This window comes from Typha angustifolia, chromosome 10, assembly GCF_048772165.1.
Source record: "Typha angustifolia cultivar Huaian chromosome 10, ASM4877216v1, whole genome shotgun sequence".
Taxonomy (NCBI): domain Eukaryota; kingdom Viridiplantae; phylum Streptophyta; class Magnoliopsida; order Poales; family Typhaceae; genus Typha; species Typha angustifolia.
In genome coordinates, this window is record NC_133248.1 from 12,365,744 (window position 1) to 12,384,401 (window position 18,658).

An 18,658-nucleotide genomic window follows, 5' to 3' on the forward strand; every position below is an offset into this window, starting at 1 on the left:
TAAAATCGGAAAAGAGAAGTACTTGATCGAATTATCATCTGCCTATAGTTCGATTGCTACTAAAAGCAACCACCCAAACTTAGGCGTCAGCAGCATGTATGATACCTTATTTTCCATTTAGCTAATCACAATTGCCAAATACTTTGGCTTTGACATCCTTAGATATGACCCATTTGAGTTCACATGAGTATCTCCGTGGACTAATTAAAAGTTGTAGGTAGATGGCCATGCGCATCAATAAACTTAACAGCTTTAAGCGTATATAAACAAGTCGCTTGGCTCGTGTAACCTTTTCTAATGCCCCAAAACATTTTCTCAAGAGAAAAATAGAAAATAAAATGAAACAGCACATAGTGTTTAACAAAATAAAAGATGGTCTGCAGCTAGAAGAACGATTGACTTCACAAAGCTGCATTAATGTTAAAAGAACTGTGTTCAGAAATTCATCTTTATGAGACAAAGCAAATAATTGGCAATCTTGTATTTCTTATTGCAGACAATTTTTACAAGGGAATGTCTTAATAGATAGTTTTCTATTTCAATTCTACAAAACAGTCACACAGCAGTTGTCTGAACAATATCAGGTAGCAGGCTGTTTTATGGTACATAGCCTATAAAACGAACTCTCATTTCTTTACAAGGCAAGTCCACCAAAAGTTTGATTTTGTGTTCCTGACTGATGCAAAAGAAGCACAACCTCTACGTCTAGTTATAGAGTCCTACAAGAGCATATAGCAGATTAGCAGTCAAGTCGACATTACTAAATTCTGCAACATAAAGTAGTATATCATAACATGTCAATACAGCTATACAATGTGTGAGCGGGCTATTTCCAATATGAAAATAGAGAACCAGTTGTAAACCTGTGTGAATTGTTCAAGGACTCGTGTCATTTGGCAAGATGGCATCAGTATTAGCCTTGTCAAGTTTTCCTGATTCAATAGCCTCTAATATATGCTGCAGGCCCTGGGTTGAAAGAAAAGAAGTTTTGATGAGCCACCAAATTCAATATTATTCTGTGTCTCTACAGCACATAAGTTACCGCAGTGCAACTGTCTCAAATTTACACCAATAGGTTAAGTTCCACAGAAAGCAGTAAATCCATTGGAGCTAAACAATTCAAAAAGATCATTTAAATCAATGCATCAAACTTCCTGGATGGCAATGAGTCCCCCACATCTAGATTATATGAGGCCTTCAGAGGTATTAATACAAAATTTTGATTAATTGCCGGAAAATTTGTGACAGAGTGCAGAAGCAAAGGAAAATGGACCAGAAAAGTGTTCTAGCTAAAGCTGTAAATTACAAGCAATAGGAATTAGAACCTTTATACTTCTCGTGTCTGCAATAAAACGCTTGCTAGCAACCTTAGAGCCATCCTGCAGTACAAAATGACAAGACATTAGCCAGGGTTATGAGTTTAAATGCCAATTGCCAGGCACTTAATGCAATCAACAAGACTAAAATGATGTAGTATGATGTGACTAATATCTCATAATGGAAATCCAAGCTCCTAGAAGGTGAATATACAGAAGTTCATTGATGTTCTTATTTAACTGACATAAAGATAGACTTGAAGGCCATTTTCATTGGGCTCTTTTGCTATTTATATTCAAGACCAGGTCAGCACTCTAAATACTAAGGCAAGATCCTTCATCACCTTGCCTCTCTCCATGTTTTAGAAAAACCTTAGGAGATAGAGTTGTCGTCATGAGGCTAATCTACCACAAGAAAGGTCAGAGGGTGTCATGGCAAACACTATCTTCTATAAACTAGCTTTGACAAATAAATTGGCACCAATCTGGAACGTTGTTTTATAAATCATACTTACATATGTTTGTCCAGAAGTAAATATTTCCAACGATTAGATCACAAATTGCATACACTTTGTGTGATCCCACAAGTCATCTTTTTATGTTTCTTTATATTTGAGTGACAAATTGATGACCAATTTCACAAGTTTTATGAATCACTTTTCACCACACAGAAACGCAAAGCATGCATAGCGTGATGAAAGTACAAAATATAGTTAAAACTTAAAACTAATATACTATTATTTCTAATAATATTCACAAACTTTTGACTTCACAATAATTCAGCAATAATATCAATACGTGATGTCTTGGTATTTAAATCATCAACACTAGGCAGCAAAACTGAAACTAGAGAGCTAGATAATTTCTCAGCAGTAGATCAAATATATAAGCTAAAAACAAAGTTACAAAGAAAAACAGCTTCCAAGCAAATCCAAATGAAAGCTTAAATGTCTGCACAACAACTGAAAGATATCACTGACAAGTAATAATAATGTCCACATTAACCACTGAAAACACAAGTACATCAGCCATACCTGCAGAAATTCAGGCATTTTCCCTCCCTTTCCACCAATAAATTGGCAGAGGTACATAACACCAGCACACGAAAAATTCTGCAATCACAATTTCGTCATGAGATACAAAAAATAGCAAAACAATGGTTAGGGTAATAGGTATTCTGGTTCACATATCATCCCTAATCCCTATACTCATTTGTAATCATCTGATACCTAGTGCCCCTACAACTTATTGACTTGTGATTTTCCTTACAGCTGATTGCTTAACACGTACCTTTCCTTCAACATATATGATGCCAAAGACAACAAACTCATATTTAAGCTTGTACTAGAAACTCTCAAGTCCATCTAATTTTGAACATCTAACTGGGAGTACTGTACCACTTAGATACTTCACATAATAAGTTCTCATTTCCTAAGTTAAGAACCAAAAGAAAGGAAACAAAATTGAAAGGACAAAAAACATAAAGCACATCATATCAAGATGGTTTACCTGCTTCTCTTCCATTGAGTTCATCTTCTCATCCTGCAAATAAGGAATATTAAATATGAGAACCAAATTGCCAGAGTAGAAATTGTTGACCATTAGATACTAAGATACATGCACTCACCAGATCCCATACCAATTGTTTGATGTTGCTTATTTCTGAGCCCATATTCGTGATTTTCAAATGAGCACCAGTGACCTGTACAGCATAAGAAATAGAGAAGGCTTGACAAGTTGCGCAGAAAACACACTAACATCAGCAACGCAAAAGGACAGAAAACCTTATTGCTGTATGCTTTCATACAACAGGGACATGGAGTTCATAAGAAAGTTTAAGAGACTTGCTTTACTTTCTCAAATTATCAAAATCAAGGTACAAACTGGGAAAAAAAACTAAAAATTATAGGGATAAAGATGTTGCAGCATATTTTCCCACAACATAATAGGACCACTCTCCTTTATGATTGCATTACCTAATTCAAAAGAAGCTAGATATACAGATATAAATGGAGAGTACCTCATCTCTTATCAATCGAGATATCTCCTTTTGCTCATCCAGTTTATCATCCAACCTCTCAATCCGCTGTGTCAGATGTCTCTTAGTTGCCTACAAAAAAGGAAAAATAAAAGATTTCAGAAGGTACCATGTAATATACAAGAATTATTAGATTTTGAGCACGGATATAGATTCAAGATTAACTTAAATTTTGTAACACACTCGCTGGATCACAATATAGGGGGGAATGCTTGATACCATTTTTTTAGTGTACTCTGATTTAATTTGACCCTCATCATTCATGAATGACCAATCAAGTATGACAGAACAATCAAGAGAAAAGCTAATGCAGTAATGTGGGCGATGTAATTCAAGGGGAAAAAGTATGCGGGTGAAATGCAGAAGAGAGGGAAAGAACAGAAGAATCAACAAGCTGATTTCATATTCATCCACAATTAAATAACTTACTTGATGCATCTTATCACTATAAACACCCTTTTATTGGCAAATAGTCATAGGCTTATGTTTAATGATTTGACAAGGAAAATATACATTTTGAGTAGGGGAAAATTCACATGGCATCTTACATAAACATATTAACCAAAAAAAAAAAGGCCCTATAGAACTTATGATTGTTTCAAAATAATCAAACTTGCACTGCATACAATGACAAGGACTCCCATATTTCTTTGACCAACAAAAGTTACAAAAAATTTCCCATATAACAGCACTTCTAATAGTTGATAAGTTTCATAGTCAATACTAGCATGGCTTCATACTTTCACTTCCTAAGACATGGAGAACAAGCAGATAATATCAAATAGAAGTAATTGTGCACTTCTTCCACTTCTGATGACACAATTAATAGTTTAGAGTCCTTTGTGCTAAGAACTGATACATAGATTTGCCAGTCGCTTTCAGAAGGTACAACAAAATGGACACTTAATGATGCAAGTGACAGCTGTAAATAATACGAGAATACTAATCATAAGTATAATACTTACAGAAAGAGCAGCAGACACTTGCTCCAGATGCTTTGTCATGCCTGAAACAGCATTGGCCATATTCCGTTTGGTGACGTACATAAGGTCGGAGAAAGAGAAGCCCTGATGAATTTTTAAGCAATTATAAACAAAATTAGTTGACAGAAACAAATGTAAAGAGTCATGCCATTCAGCTAAAAAATCTACAGGACAAAGACTAGTCAAGAAAAGAAACTGGAGAAGATTGTGCTACCATATTATTATATTCCTGAGACAATAGTTTAAAAGAATCTATATGACTAGTAAAGAAGCAACTAAATAACTCATGACAGGAAAACCAATATAGGAAGAGATACAAGCTCAGAAGTAACAGCAATTGATATTTCTTATGCGGAAGTAGATAAAAATCTAACAATTGATGATAAAGATGGAACATACTTTCCACCACATGTATCCATAGCCAAGTGCTCCCAACGTCGCAGCTGGTATTATAAGTGCTGTAACTCCTGGAAAGAATATCTCAATCAGCTGATAACCAAATTATGGAACAATCATGCATATCCTCAGAGTATGTTAACAGAAGCAAGCAAATTTTAATAATATACTAGCTCATAGAGCATCATAAATAATCATCACATTGCATCTCAGTCTTTGCAATAAAACTTTAATTGCAACAGAAAATACCTGTCTGGCCTGAATTTCCATTGAGAACAGTTATGGGACGTGCAGAAGCAAGTTGTCGGACCTCCATGGCCAACCGGCGAACCTATGAAACATATGAACGACATCTTACTATAATATACAAAATAGATAGGTTTCCTTTTGGATTTTTTTTCTAATATACAAAAATGAATGAATTAAATTTATAAATATTGAAAAAATAGTAAAAAGTTTAAGAATGTCATAAATTGAGTAAATCCATATTTATCACCTAGCATGACGAATATCCCTGTGATACAATAAAATCCTAGGTGGATCATGAAAATATTAGAGGTAATTGTCACTACCACAACCTACAATGACGGAAGGCACAAAAGTAGCTGACAAAATCTCGTCATTAGCCTCACAAAAAGAGAGGAAAAAAAGATTAAAGGATAAATTCATAAAGTAACATGGGTAAAAGCCACCAGTAGGTGTATAATGCAAACTGGTCCTTAAAGAATAAACACTATATATCGTAGAACATTATTAGCATCTTATAGAGTCACAGACTACTGCCGTCGTTAAACAACTGCAACTTTCCATCGCTCATAGTAAAAGAAGACAACCTCTCAAATTAAAATAAGAAAGTACCTGGGAAGCAAGAACTTCGTTTAAGTCAGCATTCGCATCATCTCCCTTTTGTGCTGATTTTTCCAATCCCTTAACCATATCCTGCCCAAAGTTTCAACATAACAAATGTCAACTTGATCATGCTTCATCTTCCCACCAAATCTATACACTTTCACTCATCATTAACACAAAAGTAATGGATGCCCTTCAAATCCAAAACGAAAACACATAACCGGGGAAAAAAAGAGGAAAACAAGAGATATCGTTCTTGTTCCCCTCTTTTCTTTTACTTTCGTCTTCAATTTTGATAAAAAAAAATCGCAGTGTAAGTATCAAACCAGAGCAGACAAAAAATCAAAACAAAAGTCAAGAATCAAGTAGAAATCCCATTTGCTTGTCAACTAGTGATTCAAACCTGAAGCTCTCCCAATACATCGGACAACCGGCCGTTCCGCAGCATGACCGAACCGGTAACGCCTACAAAACACGATCACAAACGCATCAGATCACGCAAGCAAACATCCAAAACCCAATAGAAACAACACAACGATCGAATCAAAGAGGGGGTAAATCACAGTCACCTGCTCCGACCAAGATAACGATCTTGGTGAGCCCCATCCCTACCTGCGTCGCCATCGATCTCTCCTCTGCTACGAAACCCCGATCCTTCTCTTTCTCCCCAAAGCGAAACCCTAGAAGAGTCTCGAACGAAGTCGGAAGCGAACGAGAAGAAGGTTAATGACGAAGGAGAAGATGACAGTCAATTTCTTAGAGTATAAGCCGGCGGATTGGCTAATTGGCGGCGGGGGATCGGACACGAGCTCGGAAGCGTATGAGCCGTTGGATCGGGTAATGGCGGAGGAAGGAGGCTGCCTGATTCTGCCGCGGGCAATCTAGAAAATTTAACCAACAAACACCTACATTCTTTTTATTATCATTCACACCCTCAATATTTATCATTTGACTCTATATTTTACTTTTTAATACCTCAAAAAGATTTTATTTTTTATTTTTTATGACTCAATTATTTTGTGTATCTCAGAATGTACCCGGCCAATATTATTAGTTAATAATTATTGGTAATAGCAAGTTAATTTATTTCTCAATGCTTATGTCTAATGTCCGGTATTAACCTCCTCAGTTATGAAACACAATTATCTTCCACAAAGTCACAACATAGTATATTCTATGAATTATTAATTTGAAAGAAGAATTGATGTTCAAATGTAGCATCTCTCCTTTCATATACAACAATCCAAAATGCCTAAATTGTTGTTTTATTTCATATACATCATCTTCAAGTCGAGCTGCTTTCACTACATGACTTTCAGAAGCAAATCTTTTACTGCATTCAATTCCCTGACGACTTCCCCCATTTGCTTTCGTTCTTGCGGATCTTCTTCAGAGCATGCGACGCCAATTCTAATCACGGAATCCATGCATTTCTCGAGTGCCTTGCTTTCAGCTTCTTGACCATCTTCCAACAAGAGGAGATTTGGATCCACAATATCCAGCACTTGTCCCTGAGAGTTCATCTTTACATACTTGTGAAGGTTTAAACCATCATGGAACATGTCATCAGTTGGTCTCTTTCCAGTGAAAAGTTCCAACAACACAATTCCATAACTGTAGACATCTCCATGAACCGAGGCTTCGCCACCCATCCCATATTCTGTAATCAATGGATGCAATGATCATTATTGAGATATGGAACGTGTGATCTGTCAAACCATTTTGGAGACAAATGTTACATTTGAACCTAGACTTGTTGCAAAGATATGAAATTATATGATGTGCAGAGTGTGAAATAGTTCCGTTGATCTGTAGCTAAAATTCATGCAGATGTGATCAACCTGCTATTTTCTACAGCTAAATTTATCACTTTCCATGAAGACCTGTGATACTACTAGTTACTCTAAACTGCAGAATCGTTGATATACGAAAAGAAAGAAGAGGAGAAAACATTTGTAGGCTAAGAAATTAAATGCATATCAGTTGAAAGTATTACCAGGAGCGACATATCCAATGGTTCCTTTTATTCCGAGAGACTTTGTAAAGTTTTGATTGTTCTCAGTCGCTTGGTTCCAAAGAACCTTTGCTAATCCAAAATCGCTTACATGAGCAGACATGTCCTCATCCAGTAGGATATTGCTGGGCTTCAAATCACAGTGAACAATTGGTAGGTGCCCATGATGATGAAGGTAATCCAGTGCAGAAGCTACGTCGATTGCTATGTCCAACCTCTGAAGGGTCGACAAAGTCGTCCGATTCGAATTTTCTGGTTCCTTTTGATGCAGCCAGTTATCCAGACTCCCATTTGGCATATACTCTAGTATTAAAGCTTTGAACTCATTGCCTCTAGAATCGAGACTTGAGCACGAAGTAAATATCTTCAGCAGATTACGATGCCGGGTGTTTCTCAAGGCTTCGCATTCAGCCGTGAAGCTCTTCAATGCTCCATGTCTTTGAAGGTTGAGAACCTTCACTGCTACAGTGGTATTGGTGGCCAGCACTCCTTTGTAGACTGAACCAAAACTTCCAACACCAATCAGATTGGATTCTGAGAACCCATCAGTTGCTCTTTGCAACTCAGAAAAAGAGACTTTTGTGAATTGTTCATCTAACGAAGATTTAAAAGAAGTTTTCTTTTTCAAGTTCTTTCGACGGACAATGACATAGATCACTGCCAATATGATCAAAGCTAGCAAACCAGCGATAATTGGTGCAATAACGTTTAGTGCCACAGGCAGATGTTTTCTATTTGACTGCATGTTACACATTGGCAAATTGAGTCCTTGATTACCCCCACATAATTTGCTGTTTCCAAGGACTGAAACTGCACTTGTGTTGCTAAAAACTCCTTTGCTTGGAACTTCACCGGTGAGATCATTGAATGACAGATTCAGTTGATACAGGGCACCCAACTTCTCCAGGAATTCTGGAATTTCTCCGCTTAGTCTGTTGCGCGAAAGATCAAGCTCTTCTAGACCTTTCAAATTTTGCAGTGATTGAGGGATAGTGCCTTCAAATAAATTCCCCTGCATGTAAAGGTATTCCAAACTCTGACAATCGCCGAGAGAGTTAGGAATTGTACCTGACAACTTGTTATCTGAAATAGCAATAGCATCAAGATTTTTTAGATTGCCAATTTCAGGCGGCAGCATTCCGCTCAAGGAATTGCTTGATAAACCCAAATGTTTTGTCAGAGATGAAATGCTAACTAGTTCTTTGGGGATGGCACCACTGAGATTATTTTGTGAGATGTTTAGCTCTTCCAAACTCTTGCATTGTCCAAGACTTGCAGGAATGCTTCCACTGAACTCATTACTGTCTAAGTAAAGCAGATTCAGTAGAGTGAGGTTGCCAATGGAAGATGGAATTTGCCCCATTAGACGATTCCCTGACAAACTCAGTGTATGCAGATCTTTCAGCCTACCAATTGTCGAAGGCAAGCGGCCTGTCAACTGGTTGTCATTCAGCCCGAGAACAGTAAGATTCACAAGGTTGCCAATTCCGGCTGGTATAGTTCCAGATATTTGATTCCATCCAATTGCGAACGTAGTCATAATTGAGGAGAGATTGGCTATTGAAGCAGGCAGTACGCTTCCAAACCTGTTGAATTCTAGGAGTAAAGTCTCCAAAAGGCTGCAGTTTGTTAATGAGGTGAGGAAATCCCAGTCACTGATCTTATTGGCTTCAAGATTGTTTTCATCAAGGTTTAGCCAATACAGATACCTCAGATTCCCCAGTTTGGAAGGCACTACTCCACTGAAGCTGTTCTGCTCGACATCAAACTCGACGAGATTGGAGGCATTGGATATCGAATCCGGAAGTAGCCCGCGAAGCCGGTTTTGATACAAAATGATCCTTTCAAGGTTCACAAGGGTGTCGAACATGCTAGAGGGAAGACCTCCTTCCAAATGGTTATTACCAGAAGTAAACGATAGCAACGAAGACAGATTGTATAGTGAGGAAGGAATCTCTCCTGATATCAAATTGTTTGCTATCTGAAAAATTTCAAGACTAACTAGTCCACCCATGGTCTGTGGCATGCTGCCATACAAGTTGTTGTTATGAAGGAGAAGCCCAAACAGAGATGAAAGATTACCTATAGAAGGAGGGATGCTTCCTGTGAGATTGTTCTCCCCCAGATTCAATATCCACAGCTCTGAGAGTGAGCCAATATCTTTGAAAATCTCCCCAGTGAACAAGTTGCTCCTTAGATCAAGAAACCTGAGCTTTATACACTGAGATATAGTGGCTGGGATCTCCCCGTGAAGGTAATTCATGCTCAAATTGAGTTTTCTTAGCCGTGAAAGGCGGCCGAGCTCCGGCGGGAGGCTGCCATGGAGATTGTTATCGTCAAGCCTTAGAAATCTGAGGAAGGTGAGATTGGCAAGGTGAGGAGAGATTGGACCTGTGAGGTCAAGTGATGATAGCCATAAGCTTGTGACTCTGTCTGGGTGTTTGCTACCACAAGTAACACCTTGCCATTGGCAAAGGGGGGTGGTCTGGTTCCATGACTGCAAGGCTTTGAGGGGATCAGAAAGTAAAGATTGGAAGGATTTGAGAGCAAGGTGGTCTGTTTCATTGGTTGGTAGATCTGTAGAGGTGGATGTGGATGTGGGAGCTGCAAAGGGGAGAGGGAGGAGGAGGAAAGTCAAGGCAAAGAGGAGGAGGATGGATGGATAGAATCTAACCGAGAGCTTCATTGAATACAGTGTTGCAGAGTAATACAGTGGTGGGAGTTAGCAAGATAATTGGCATGTCTGAAGGCATATATCAATGTGATGTGATGATTAAAATACTAAATGGTTTAGGAATCTTTAAGCTGGTTAAGTAATATATATATATATATATATATATATATATATATTTATATGTAATTAAGTTTACTCTTAAAAAAATCAAAAATAAAACTTTTGATCGAGACTCTAATCAAACTTGGATTGAAATTAATTTGGTATCATCTTTGTGATCAAGCTTGAATTAAAATAATTTCAAGCCTTATTAATTTCAAACTATTTTTGAGCCTAACAAACTTGAATTAATTTAGGCTTGAATCAAGCTTGAAATAAAATCTAATTCAACTATAAAAATATAAATATTATTAAAATATAAATTACAAGCAATAAAGATAAATTGGTTAAAAAACTACAAGGAACCAAAATATAAATTATAAGTAACAAAGATAATTGTGTCAAAAAAACTACAAGCAACCAAAATATAAATTACAAATAGTAAAGATAATTGTATCAGAAAATAATAGCTGAAATTCTAAATAGGTGAAAGGGTTTTCATCTGATGGTTTATATTAGTTTGATATTACTTATATTATAATATATATATTATGTCAGAAAAGTGACGTAAAAATAATGCAGAAAATGCAAGCATTTTCCACACCTCTAATATTAAAAGAATTTCTTACGTAATTATCACTAGAAAATTTCAAAATATTATGATTGCCATTTTGTATTTTAACAATAAACACTAAAATTTTGACTAAAATTGAGAATTATCATATCATTAATTTTTAATGTAATATTCCTAACAAATTTTATTAAATTTAATAAATACATGTAAACGATTAAACTAACCTTTTAAAAGTCCAGAGTGTAAAATATTTATTATCAATCTCATATAAAATACGATATATGTTATTATCTATGCTTTCAAACATAGTATCGGATAGGTTTTAAACTATTTTTAATAATTTCTGTGATGACAAAATAATCACAATGATTCAGATAGCAATTATGATTCCGATAGCAAACTTCCAGTCCTAGTTCCTTTGCTGCTTCCATCCAATGTGGAGAGAAAATAGATCAGACTACGGAAGCCAATAATGGTGAATCAGCAGCATTATCTTCTACCACTGGCTGGGCTGGAATATTTGATGATTCTGGTATGTGCAGAATTACTTATAGCATCTCTACATTACAAAGTTCCAAATGCCAAGCACGGTGATAAACATTAACCATTGAAAAATACCTAGAGGAATTCAGGCCGTTCTACTCTCCTTCAACAACCATCCATCCACTGGGCGAGGTACTCAATATAAGTGCAAATCTGAACCTGCAATGAAAACTTAATCAGTGAGAGAGATTTAAAGAACGGCAAAAGAATAAGAACCAAAGAAACAAATTTGAAAGGACACAAAAAACATAAAGCACATCACAGGAAGATGACCTACTTGATTCTCGTAAAGTGAGTCCATCTTCTCGTTCTGCAAATAAAGTAACACGCCAACATACTAAACATGAGCCAGAAACCAGATTGTCGAAGTTCAAATTATTGAGCATTATATCCTACAGATATTTGCACTCACAATTTTCCGTAGCGATTCTTTTATGGCTTCCATTACTTGGTCCAAATCTCTAACTGTCCCATTTACTTCAGTGGCCTGGATGCATGGCACTAAGAAATAAAAAAAAGGCTTGCCAAGTTGCATAGAAAACACACCAACACGCACAAAACAAGAAAAGAGAGACAGTGTGTTATTGGATTAGGCCTCCTCATTAGGAGTCTAATCTGACTTTGATGAGTAAGAGGTGTCGAGAGTATTTTTAGTTAAATTAAGATATTATGAAGTTTTACTAATGAAATTACAAGCACTGCAACATAATTTGATTAAGAGAGTGACATAAGCTTTACATGCCTATGTTAAAAGACATAGAGAACTAGATTTTTAAGAGAGTGAGCAGTCTTATGCGATAGTGTAGAAGAGCCAGACGAAAGTGCGGATTGTGCGAGAACACTAATGGACTATCCTACAAAAGGTTTGCAGGGAGCTAGACAGTAGTGAAATATGGCAACAAAGAGCCTGCCATAATCTCTCCTGTATGAGTTTTTGTACTAGCTGATTGTGTACACATAGGTAAATTTTTTAGATAAAAGTTATTCTATTTGAGATGTTTTAGAGTTTCTATACTCTATATTTTATACAGTGGATTTGTTATTTTTCTTTGATTTTATTTTTCTATTGAGAGAGTTACATATATATATATATTTGTATCTGCATTGTGATTGGTTTGTTCTATTTAGTCTTTGACAAAGACAAATTATACATGGAGTGAAAAAAATACTTTCAACTGTTAATGTTACATTGTGCACAAGGAATAGAAAGGAAAAGAAAATTCTGACTGCTTTATGTTTTCATATCAACAAGGAAATGGAGTTTATAAGAGAGTTTATGAGATTAGCTAAAAAAGAACTTTCTCAAATTGTCAGGTACAAACTGAAAATATATATAAATAAATAAATAAATAAGGGATGAAAAACGTTGCGGCTAATTTCCCACAACATATTAATATCACTATCTTTATTGTAGATTGCACCATCAAATTCAAAAGCATCTAGATATACAGACATGAAGGAAATACTACCTGGTCTTTTATGGATTGATATGTCTCCTTCTGCCTGTCCAGTTTCTCATCCACTTTCTCAATGCACTGTGTTAGATGCTCCTCAGTAGCCTGCCAAAAAAGAAAAATAAAAGGCTTCAGAAGGTATCATATTGCATACAGGAATTAATAGTTTTCAGCATCACATATTTGCTGGCTATAGAATTAAGCCCAACTAAAATTTTTTAACATACTTGCTATATCATAATATAGCAGACCAACGCTAGATGATTAGTATCGCCAATTAGATAGCGCTCAAATGGTTAAAGAGGCCCGGACATTCACCTAAGCGTTTAAGCTTTTAAATTAAATTGAGTTTTAAGGTTAGCATCAAACTCTTGAATCTCTCACTGATAAGGATTCACATTATTTTTCTCTGGAGTGACCAACTTTTGCCTTGTAACATCGCTCGAAACAGATGATAAGTCTCACATATCAATAGTTTTGTACTTCACTTCTAGAGACATGGAGAACAAGCAAATCATTTCAAACAGAAGTATGTGTACAATATGTTTAATATGATTGATCTAGCGGACTTGACTGTTTAAAAGGGCTGGAAAAGTAATGCGGTAGTTGAGAGTGCTGCTATAATTAAGGTGTTTTTTGAAAAGGTAGTCTGGAACTGTTTGTCTACCGGAACCTTGTTCACGGGTCAACGGATAGGCTGCCCCAAATCTATCACACATGTGCCCTCCATGACGAATCCTGTGATCACTTCTTTGCTTGCCCCTTTGTGATATGTGGATAGAATTCAACAAAACCTAGCCCATTTGCATGCCGAATCGAACTTGGTTCAAGAGTGGCTGGATCATAGTGCTTGATCACACTACTAATTAAAATCGGTTCTTGATGTTATCTATTGTGGCGATTACTTTATGAAATATTTGGAACAATAGAAACAATATCCACTTCAACAGGATAAGAGAACCTGTTGGTATTTTATGGGAACGAACGGTGGCCCTAGCCTATAAATACCACTACGTTCTTTTGCCAATCTCGGATAAGTGCATCTCTAAAAAACACCACATCAGCTGGATATCTCCTCCCATCAGATATCGTAAGTTTAATATTGACAATTCATTTTCGGGTCCTAATGACCCCGACAAGATAGATTACATTGTGTGCTCCTTGTTGGGCTCCCTAATAACAACTGACAATCAATGTGCTTATTTTCAATCCACTATTGCGACAAAAATCACCACACTAGGAGAAGGACTCATTATGCTTCGGATGTAAAGTCACACTCATGTGGAGGTAAAAATGACTCACGACTACTCGTAAATACAAAACGAAAACACCGCCTCGAACGATCTCATATATTATGAAAGATTTTATATAGCTTTTATCATATTGTACCTCTATGAAATATATACATCTGAAAACTAACAAAGCGGCATACTGATCAGTTATATTCCATTAATATGGCAGTTTTTTATGCCCATGGCAAGAAACTTTTTCGACCCCTTTGGTGTTACTTTTACTCACAAACTGCAGCAAGAGTCCTATATAACCCGGCATTAGTACTTTAATATAATATTCTACCTTTCATCAAATAAAATAAAGTACGTATGTACTTTAATGTTCTAAATCCACTGTTTGATGACACTGTTAATATTAATAGAACCTTTATGTCAAAGAAAGATAAATACATTTGTCAATCACTTTCAAATGGCACAGCAAATGGATAATTTGACGAAAATGACAACCATAAACAAGAGAATTCTGATCGGAGGTATAATACTTACAGAAACATCAGCAGACAAACGAACGAAGCTCTTCGTCACGCTTGAAACACCATCAGCCAAATCACGGTTGGTGGCATACATATGATCAGAGAAGAAGATGCGCTGATGAATTGCAAGCAATATAACACAAACAAATATAAAAGAGTCAGACTACTCTAAGGACGATAATTTTTATATTTTATGTTCTAACGCATTAAGATAAAGTAGCCAGCGATCAAATAGTTCGTGACAAAAAAAAATCTGTAACAATATAAGAAGAGATGCAAGCTCACTATTGATAATTCTGATCTCAAAGTGCATAAAAAAAATATAGAAATTGAAGATATAAGACAACAACATACTCTTCCGCGCCAGATGAGCCAGGTGCATGCACAGACAAATAATGCTCCCAGAACGGGGAGTGGTTTTATAAATGTTGTTACTCCTCTGGAAAGAATAACCTCAATCAGCTAATCTTATCAAATAATATGTAACTAGCAATCCTTAAAAGAGAATGTGAATAGAAGCAAGAAAATGATGTAGATAGATTTATCACATTATATATGTCTTATTTGGCATGTATTCCCACTGAGAACAGCTAGGGGGTGTGATGAAGCAAATTCTTGATTCTCCGGGGCAAGACTGTCGATCTATCCAAATAAATACAAATGAAATAATATTAATATTTTTTTTAAAAAAAATAAATTGATAGAGACTAGAGACAATGCATTAACAAGGAGAAAGAATTGTGAAGGGTCCGAACAGACGGTGCACTATTATTTTCTACAAATTATTTTTAGTTATATTTATGTTGGAAGAGAAACTAATTAGCAAAGTTTAGTTGTAATTTGAATACAATTAATTTTTTAGTGTATTCCTCATCGCCCGATCTAATCACCATCCTCTCGTAGGTAGGGATGTAAACAAGCCGAGCTTGATCGAGCCTGGCTCTAATCAAGCTTGGATTAAAATTAATTTCGAGCCTATCTTTGTGATCAAGATTGAATTGAAATAATTTCAATCCGAGCCAATTTCAAACGCAAGCCAATTTCGAGCTTAAACAAGCTGCTCAATTAGCAATTTCAAACCATTTTCAAGCTTGAGCAAGCTTGAATTAATTTAGGCTTGAATCAAGCTTAAAATAAAATCTAATTCAACTATAAAGATATAAATATTACTAAAATATAAATTACAAGTAATAAAGATAAATGGGTTAGAAAACTACAAGCAATCAAAATATAAAAATTATGTCAAAAAACTACAAGCAACTAAAATATAAATTACAAACAGTAAAGATAACCGTATCAGAAAATAATGGTTGAAATTCTAAATGGGTGAAAGGGTTTTAATCCAATGGTTCATATTAGTTTGATATTACTTATATATATATATATATATATATTCAATCCTTCTCAAGCTGACGCATGATCAAGCTTGGCTCGAATTTAATTTCGTGCCTAGCTTTAATGATCAAGCTCAGCTCAGCCTATTTTTGAGCCGAGCTTGATCGAGCATTATCGAGTTGAGCTCGAGCCGAGCTCGAGCCGGCTTGATTATTTTGACAGCCCTACTAGTAGGATAGATAAGGGGGTGTCTTATGGAGAGTTTTGTGATAGTCATTTCTTTTATATATTTCAAAATCTATCTTTCTTTTCTTATGGATACATCTTGGAGTTGATTAATCATTGAAATTAGATCAATTTAGATATAAGATGACAGAATTCGAATTTTTCTACATTTATCTTAGTGAATGATATTTTTATTTTTATTTTCTATGAAATTATTTAGAAGTACCCTTGTATTTACTGAAAACTAACTAGGAGGGTATTTATTCACATAATAAAAATAAACAAGCAAATATGGGGTATTTTTAAGGGCAAAAACCCCTAGATCAGAATAAACTTAGAAATATTGGGAAAATATCATAAAAATCTTAGGAAAATCTATATTGCTCACGTAGTTTACATGCATAGATATGTGTGGTGATTTATTATGGTAAGTGAGCAATAGAATCCTAGGTGGTTTGTGCTCATTTATTATATCCTACTCAACATCCTTCACTATCCCACGTACCAATTCTAACTCTAACTCCTTTTTAGCATGGAATTAACTGACTCCGTACAAAATTCCCTCAAAGGAAAAACTAAGGAAGAAAAAAAGGAACTCGAAGAGCAATCACTCTGAAAGTGGTCGCCGGAGCTCGAAATCCATCGTGTAGAAACCAAACCAGCAGCCATACAAAATTCCAGAAGCGAAATGAAGAACTGAACGGTAATCGTCTTATCTTATCAACGAGAGAAGCAAACCTGGAGCTCTCCAGATAGATAGGAGAACCAGCAGCATGATCAGCCCTGTAAAAACCACAATACAAAGCACTATCACAAAAGACGACGATATCGGATCAAACCCAACCGATCGAAGAACAACACGACGATATCGGATCAAACCCAAACGAGAGAGAGGCAAAAACCTCGATCACCTGTTAGGATCTTCATGATGCCTAGCTCGACGTGAATAGGGTTTGGAGAAGGAGCGAAGAGAAAGGCCTGCGACGACTTGGCTCCGTGCAAATATATTTGTCGCTTGCTTCTTTCTGGTCGTCCATTCTTTAAATAATTTAATACGATCATAAAATTATGGTAATGAATGGTAATGGTAATGGTAATGGTAATGGTAATGGTAATGGTAATGGTAATGGTAACTTTGAAATTTTAAAAAAATATTAAAATGAAATATTCCTACCCTGTTAAGCTAATGTGAGTTTAAGTTAACTCAGGTTTTTTTTAATAAAAAATAAAAAATAATAATAAATTTTGGTAGCATACAGTGACTTTCTAGAAAAAGTGATAATATAGGACTCAAACCATAAAAATCTCATTATGTAAGGACGATTTTGCAAATTTCTCTACTAGATATGGTAGTGAAATTATACTTATCTTTATTCAACTCGAAACAGCTTTGATATCACGGTGTTAGAAGACAAGGTGGCGTCCATGTAGCGGAAGAAGACTTTTGACGTAGGAGGAGAAAGTCTGGATCATAAGATGACGATCCGTTGGTGATGTGAAGGTTCTGTAATTCGAAGTCGATGTCGAATTCCACCACATTGGACTACAATAGACAATGATTTACCCTTTCAAACTCTCAAGTATAGATGGTGACTAAAACATAACTTTGAGAAAATTAAAGAGAAAAGAATTAGATTGAACCCCTTTTGACGTAGAGGTGTCTTAATCCATGATGTAAGTACTTAGGATAACTAGAGAGAAGCCCAAAGAGAGATGAGAGATTACCAGTAGATGAAGGAATGCTTCCTGTCTCTCTGAAATACTCTTCAGTAAACAAGTTGTTCCTTGGACTTACAATCCTAAGGTTGGTACACCGAGGTACAGTTGGCTGGGATCTCTTAGTCGCGAAAGGTGGCCATGGAGATTGTTAACTCCAAGCGTTAGAATTCTGAGGAAGGTGAGGAAATGTGAACCTGTGACGCCAAGTGATGGTAGTAGCCTTAAGCTTGTGACTCTGTCTGGGTGTTTGCCACCACAAGTAACACCTTGCCATTGGCAAAGTGGGGTGGTGGTCTGGTTCCATGAATGCAAGGGTTTGAGGGGATCAAAGTTAAAGACTCTATAAGGATCTGAGAGCAAGGTGGTCTGTTTCACTGGTTGGTAGATCGGTAGAGGTGGATGTGGGAGCTGACAAAGGGGAGAGGGAGGAGAGTCAACGGAAAGAGGATGAGGATGGATAAATAGAATATAACCGAGAGCTTCATTGGATCCAGTGGTGAGAGTCAGCGAGAGACGCAGCCCCTCCACCCCCTCTTTAGTTGCCGATTTTGGAGGCAGATCCATGTGATCGTTGTGTAATATATTAAATACTAAAAAGGTTTCATTGATTTGTTAGAAATATCGTAGATTTAAATATGCTTAAAAATTACTTTAATATTCTATATTTATTTATT

The 18,658-nt window shown here is 36.2% G+C and overlaps 3 protein-coding genes across 4 annotated transcripts; all 3 read right to left on the reverse strand.

Annotated features, from left to right (window-relative positions):
• Positions 1–466: 466 nt before the first annotated feature.
• LOC140768064 (uncharacterized) lies at positions 467–6,461 on the reverse strand. Its single transcript, XM_073108153.1, has 13 exons — positions 6,152–6,461; positions 5,986–6,047; positions 5,592–5,672; positions 4,983–5,064; positions 4,737–4,804; positions 4,320–4,421; positions 3,337–3,426; positions 2,944–3,018; positions 2,826–2,858; positions 2,351–2,428; positions 1,326–1,379; positions 864–966; positions 467–719 (listed from the first exon to the last, which is right to left on the reverse strand). Exons 1-12 carry the CDS (start codon positions 6,204–6,206, stop codon positions 877–879), a joined length of 870 nt encoding a protein of 289 aa, XP_072964254.1. The 5' UTR covers positions 6,207–6,461; the 3' UTR covers positions 467–719; positions 864–876.
• A 236-nt stretch (positions 6,462–6,697) lies between these two features.
• On the reverse strand, positions 6,698–18,381 carry LOC140769363 (uncharacterized). Of its 2 annotated transcripts, XM_073110049.1 has the most exons (5): positions 17,991–18,381; positions 17,177–17,808; positions 17,004–17,048; positions 7,579–10,200; positions 6,698–7,242 (listed from the first exon to the last, which is right to left on the reverse strand). In XM_073110049.1, the coding sequence occupies exons 2-5, from the start codon at positions 17,325–17,327 to the stop codon at positions 6,887–6,889; spliced, it is 3,174 nt and encodes a 1,057-aa protein (XP_072966150.1). In that variant the 5' UTR covers positions 17,328–17,808; positions 17,991–18,381; the 3' UTR covers positions 6,698–6,886. The 2 variants fall into 2 exon arrangements, with proteins under 2 accessions (XP_072966150.1, XP_072966151.1); XM_073110050.1 differs by lacking the exons at positions 17,004–17,048; positions 17,177–17,808; positions 17,991–18,381 and having other exon boundaries at positions 7,579–9,911; positions 9,988–10,126.
• On the reverse strand, positions 11,451–17,012 carry LOC140769364 (uncharacterized). Its single transcript, XM_073110051.1, has 8 exons — positions 16,877–17,012; positions 15,254–15,347; positions 15,060–15,144; positions 14,719–14,820; positions 12,956–13,045; positions 11,899–11,973; positions 11,764–11,796; positions 11,451–11,645 (listed from the first exon to the last, which is right to left on the reverse strand). Exons 1-8 carry the CDS (start codon positions 16,932–16,934, stop codon positions 11,592–11,594), a joined length of 591 nt encoding a protein of 196 aa, XP_072966152.1. The 5' UTR covers positions 16,935–17,012; the 3' UTR covers positions 11,451–11,591.
• Positions 18,382–18,658: the final 277 nt, after the last annotated feature.

Coding starts and splice junctions, on each gene's coding strand:
- LOC140769363 (XM_073110049.1), bottom strand. CDS start 17,327: ATGATCGTATTAAATTATTTAAAGAATGGACGACCAGAAAGAAGCAAG. Junction 17,049..17,176: donor CATCATGAAGATCCTAACAG/GTGATCGAGGTT, acceptor TGGTTTTTACAG/GGCTGATCATGCTGCTGGTT. Junction 7,243..7,578: donor CATTGGATATGTCGCTCCTG/GTAATACTTTCA, acceptor CATTGATTACAG/AATATGGGATGGGTGGCGAA.
- LOC140769364 (XM_073110051.1), bottom strand. CDS start 16,934: ATGGCTGCTGGTTTGGTTTCTACACGATGGATTTCGAGCTCCGGCGAC. Junction 15,348..16,876: donor CTCCGGCGACCACTTTCAGA/GTGATTGCTCTT, acceptor TTATTTGGATAG/ATCGACAGTCTTGCCCCGGA. Junction 13,046..14,718: donor GTTTGTCTGCTGATGTTTCT/GTAAGTATTATA, acceptor CTTTTTTGGCAG/GCTACTGAGGAGCATCTAAC.
- LOC140768064 (XM_073108153.1), bottom strand. CDS start 6,206: ATGGCGACGCAGGTAGGGATGGGGCTCACCAAGATCGTTATCTTGGTC. Junction 4,422..4,736: donor ATGGATACATGTGGTGGAAA/GTATGTTCCATC, acceptor AAAATTCATCAG/GGCTTCTCTTTCTCCGACCT. Junction 967..1,325: donor CAGACACGAGAAGTATAAAG/GTTCTAATTCCT, acceptor CTTTCAACCCAG/GGCCTGCAGCATATATTAGA.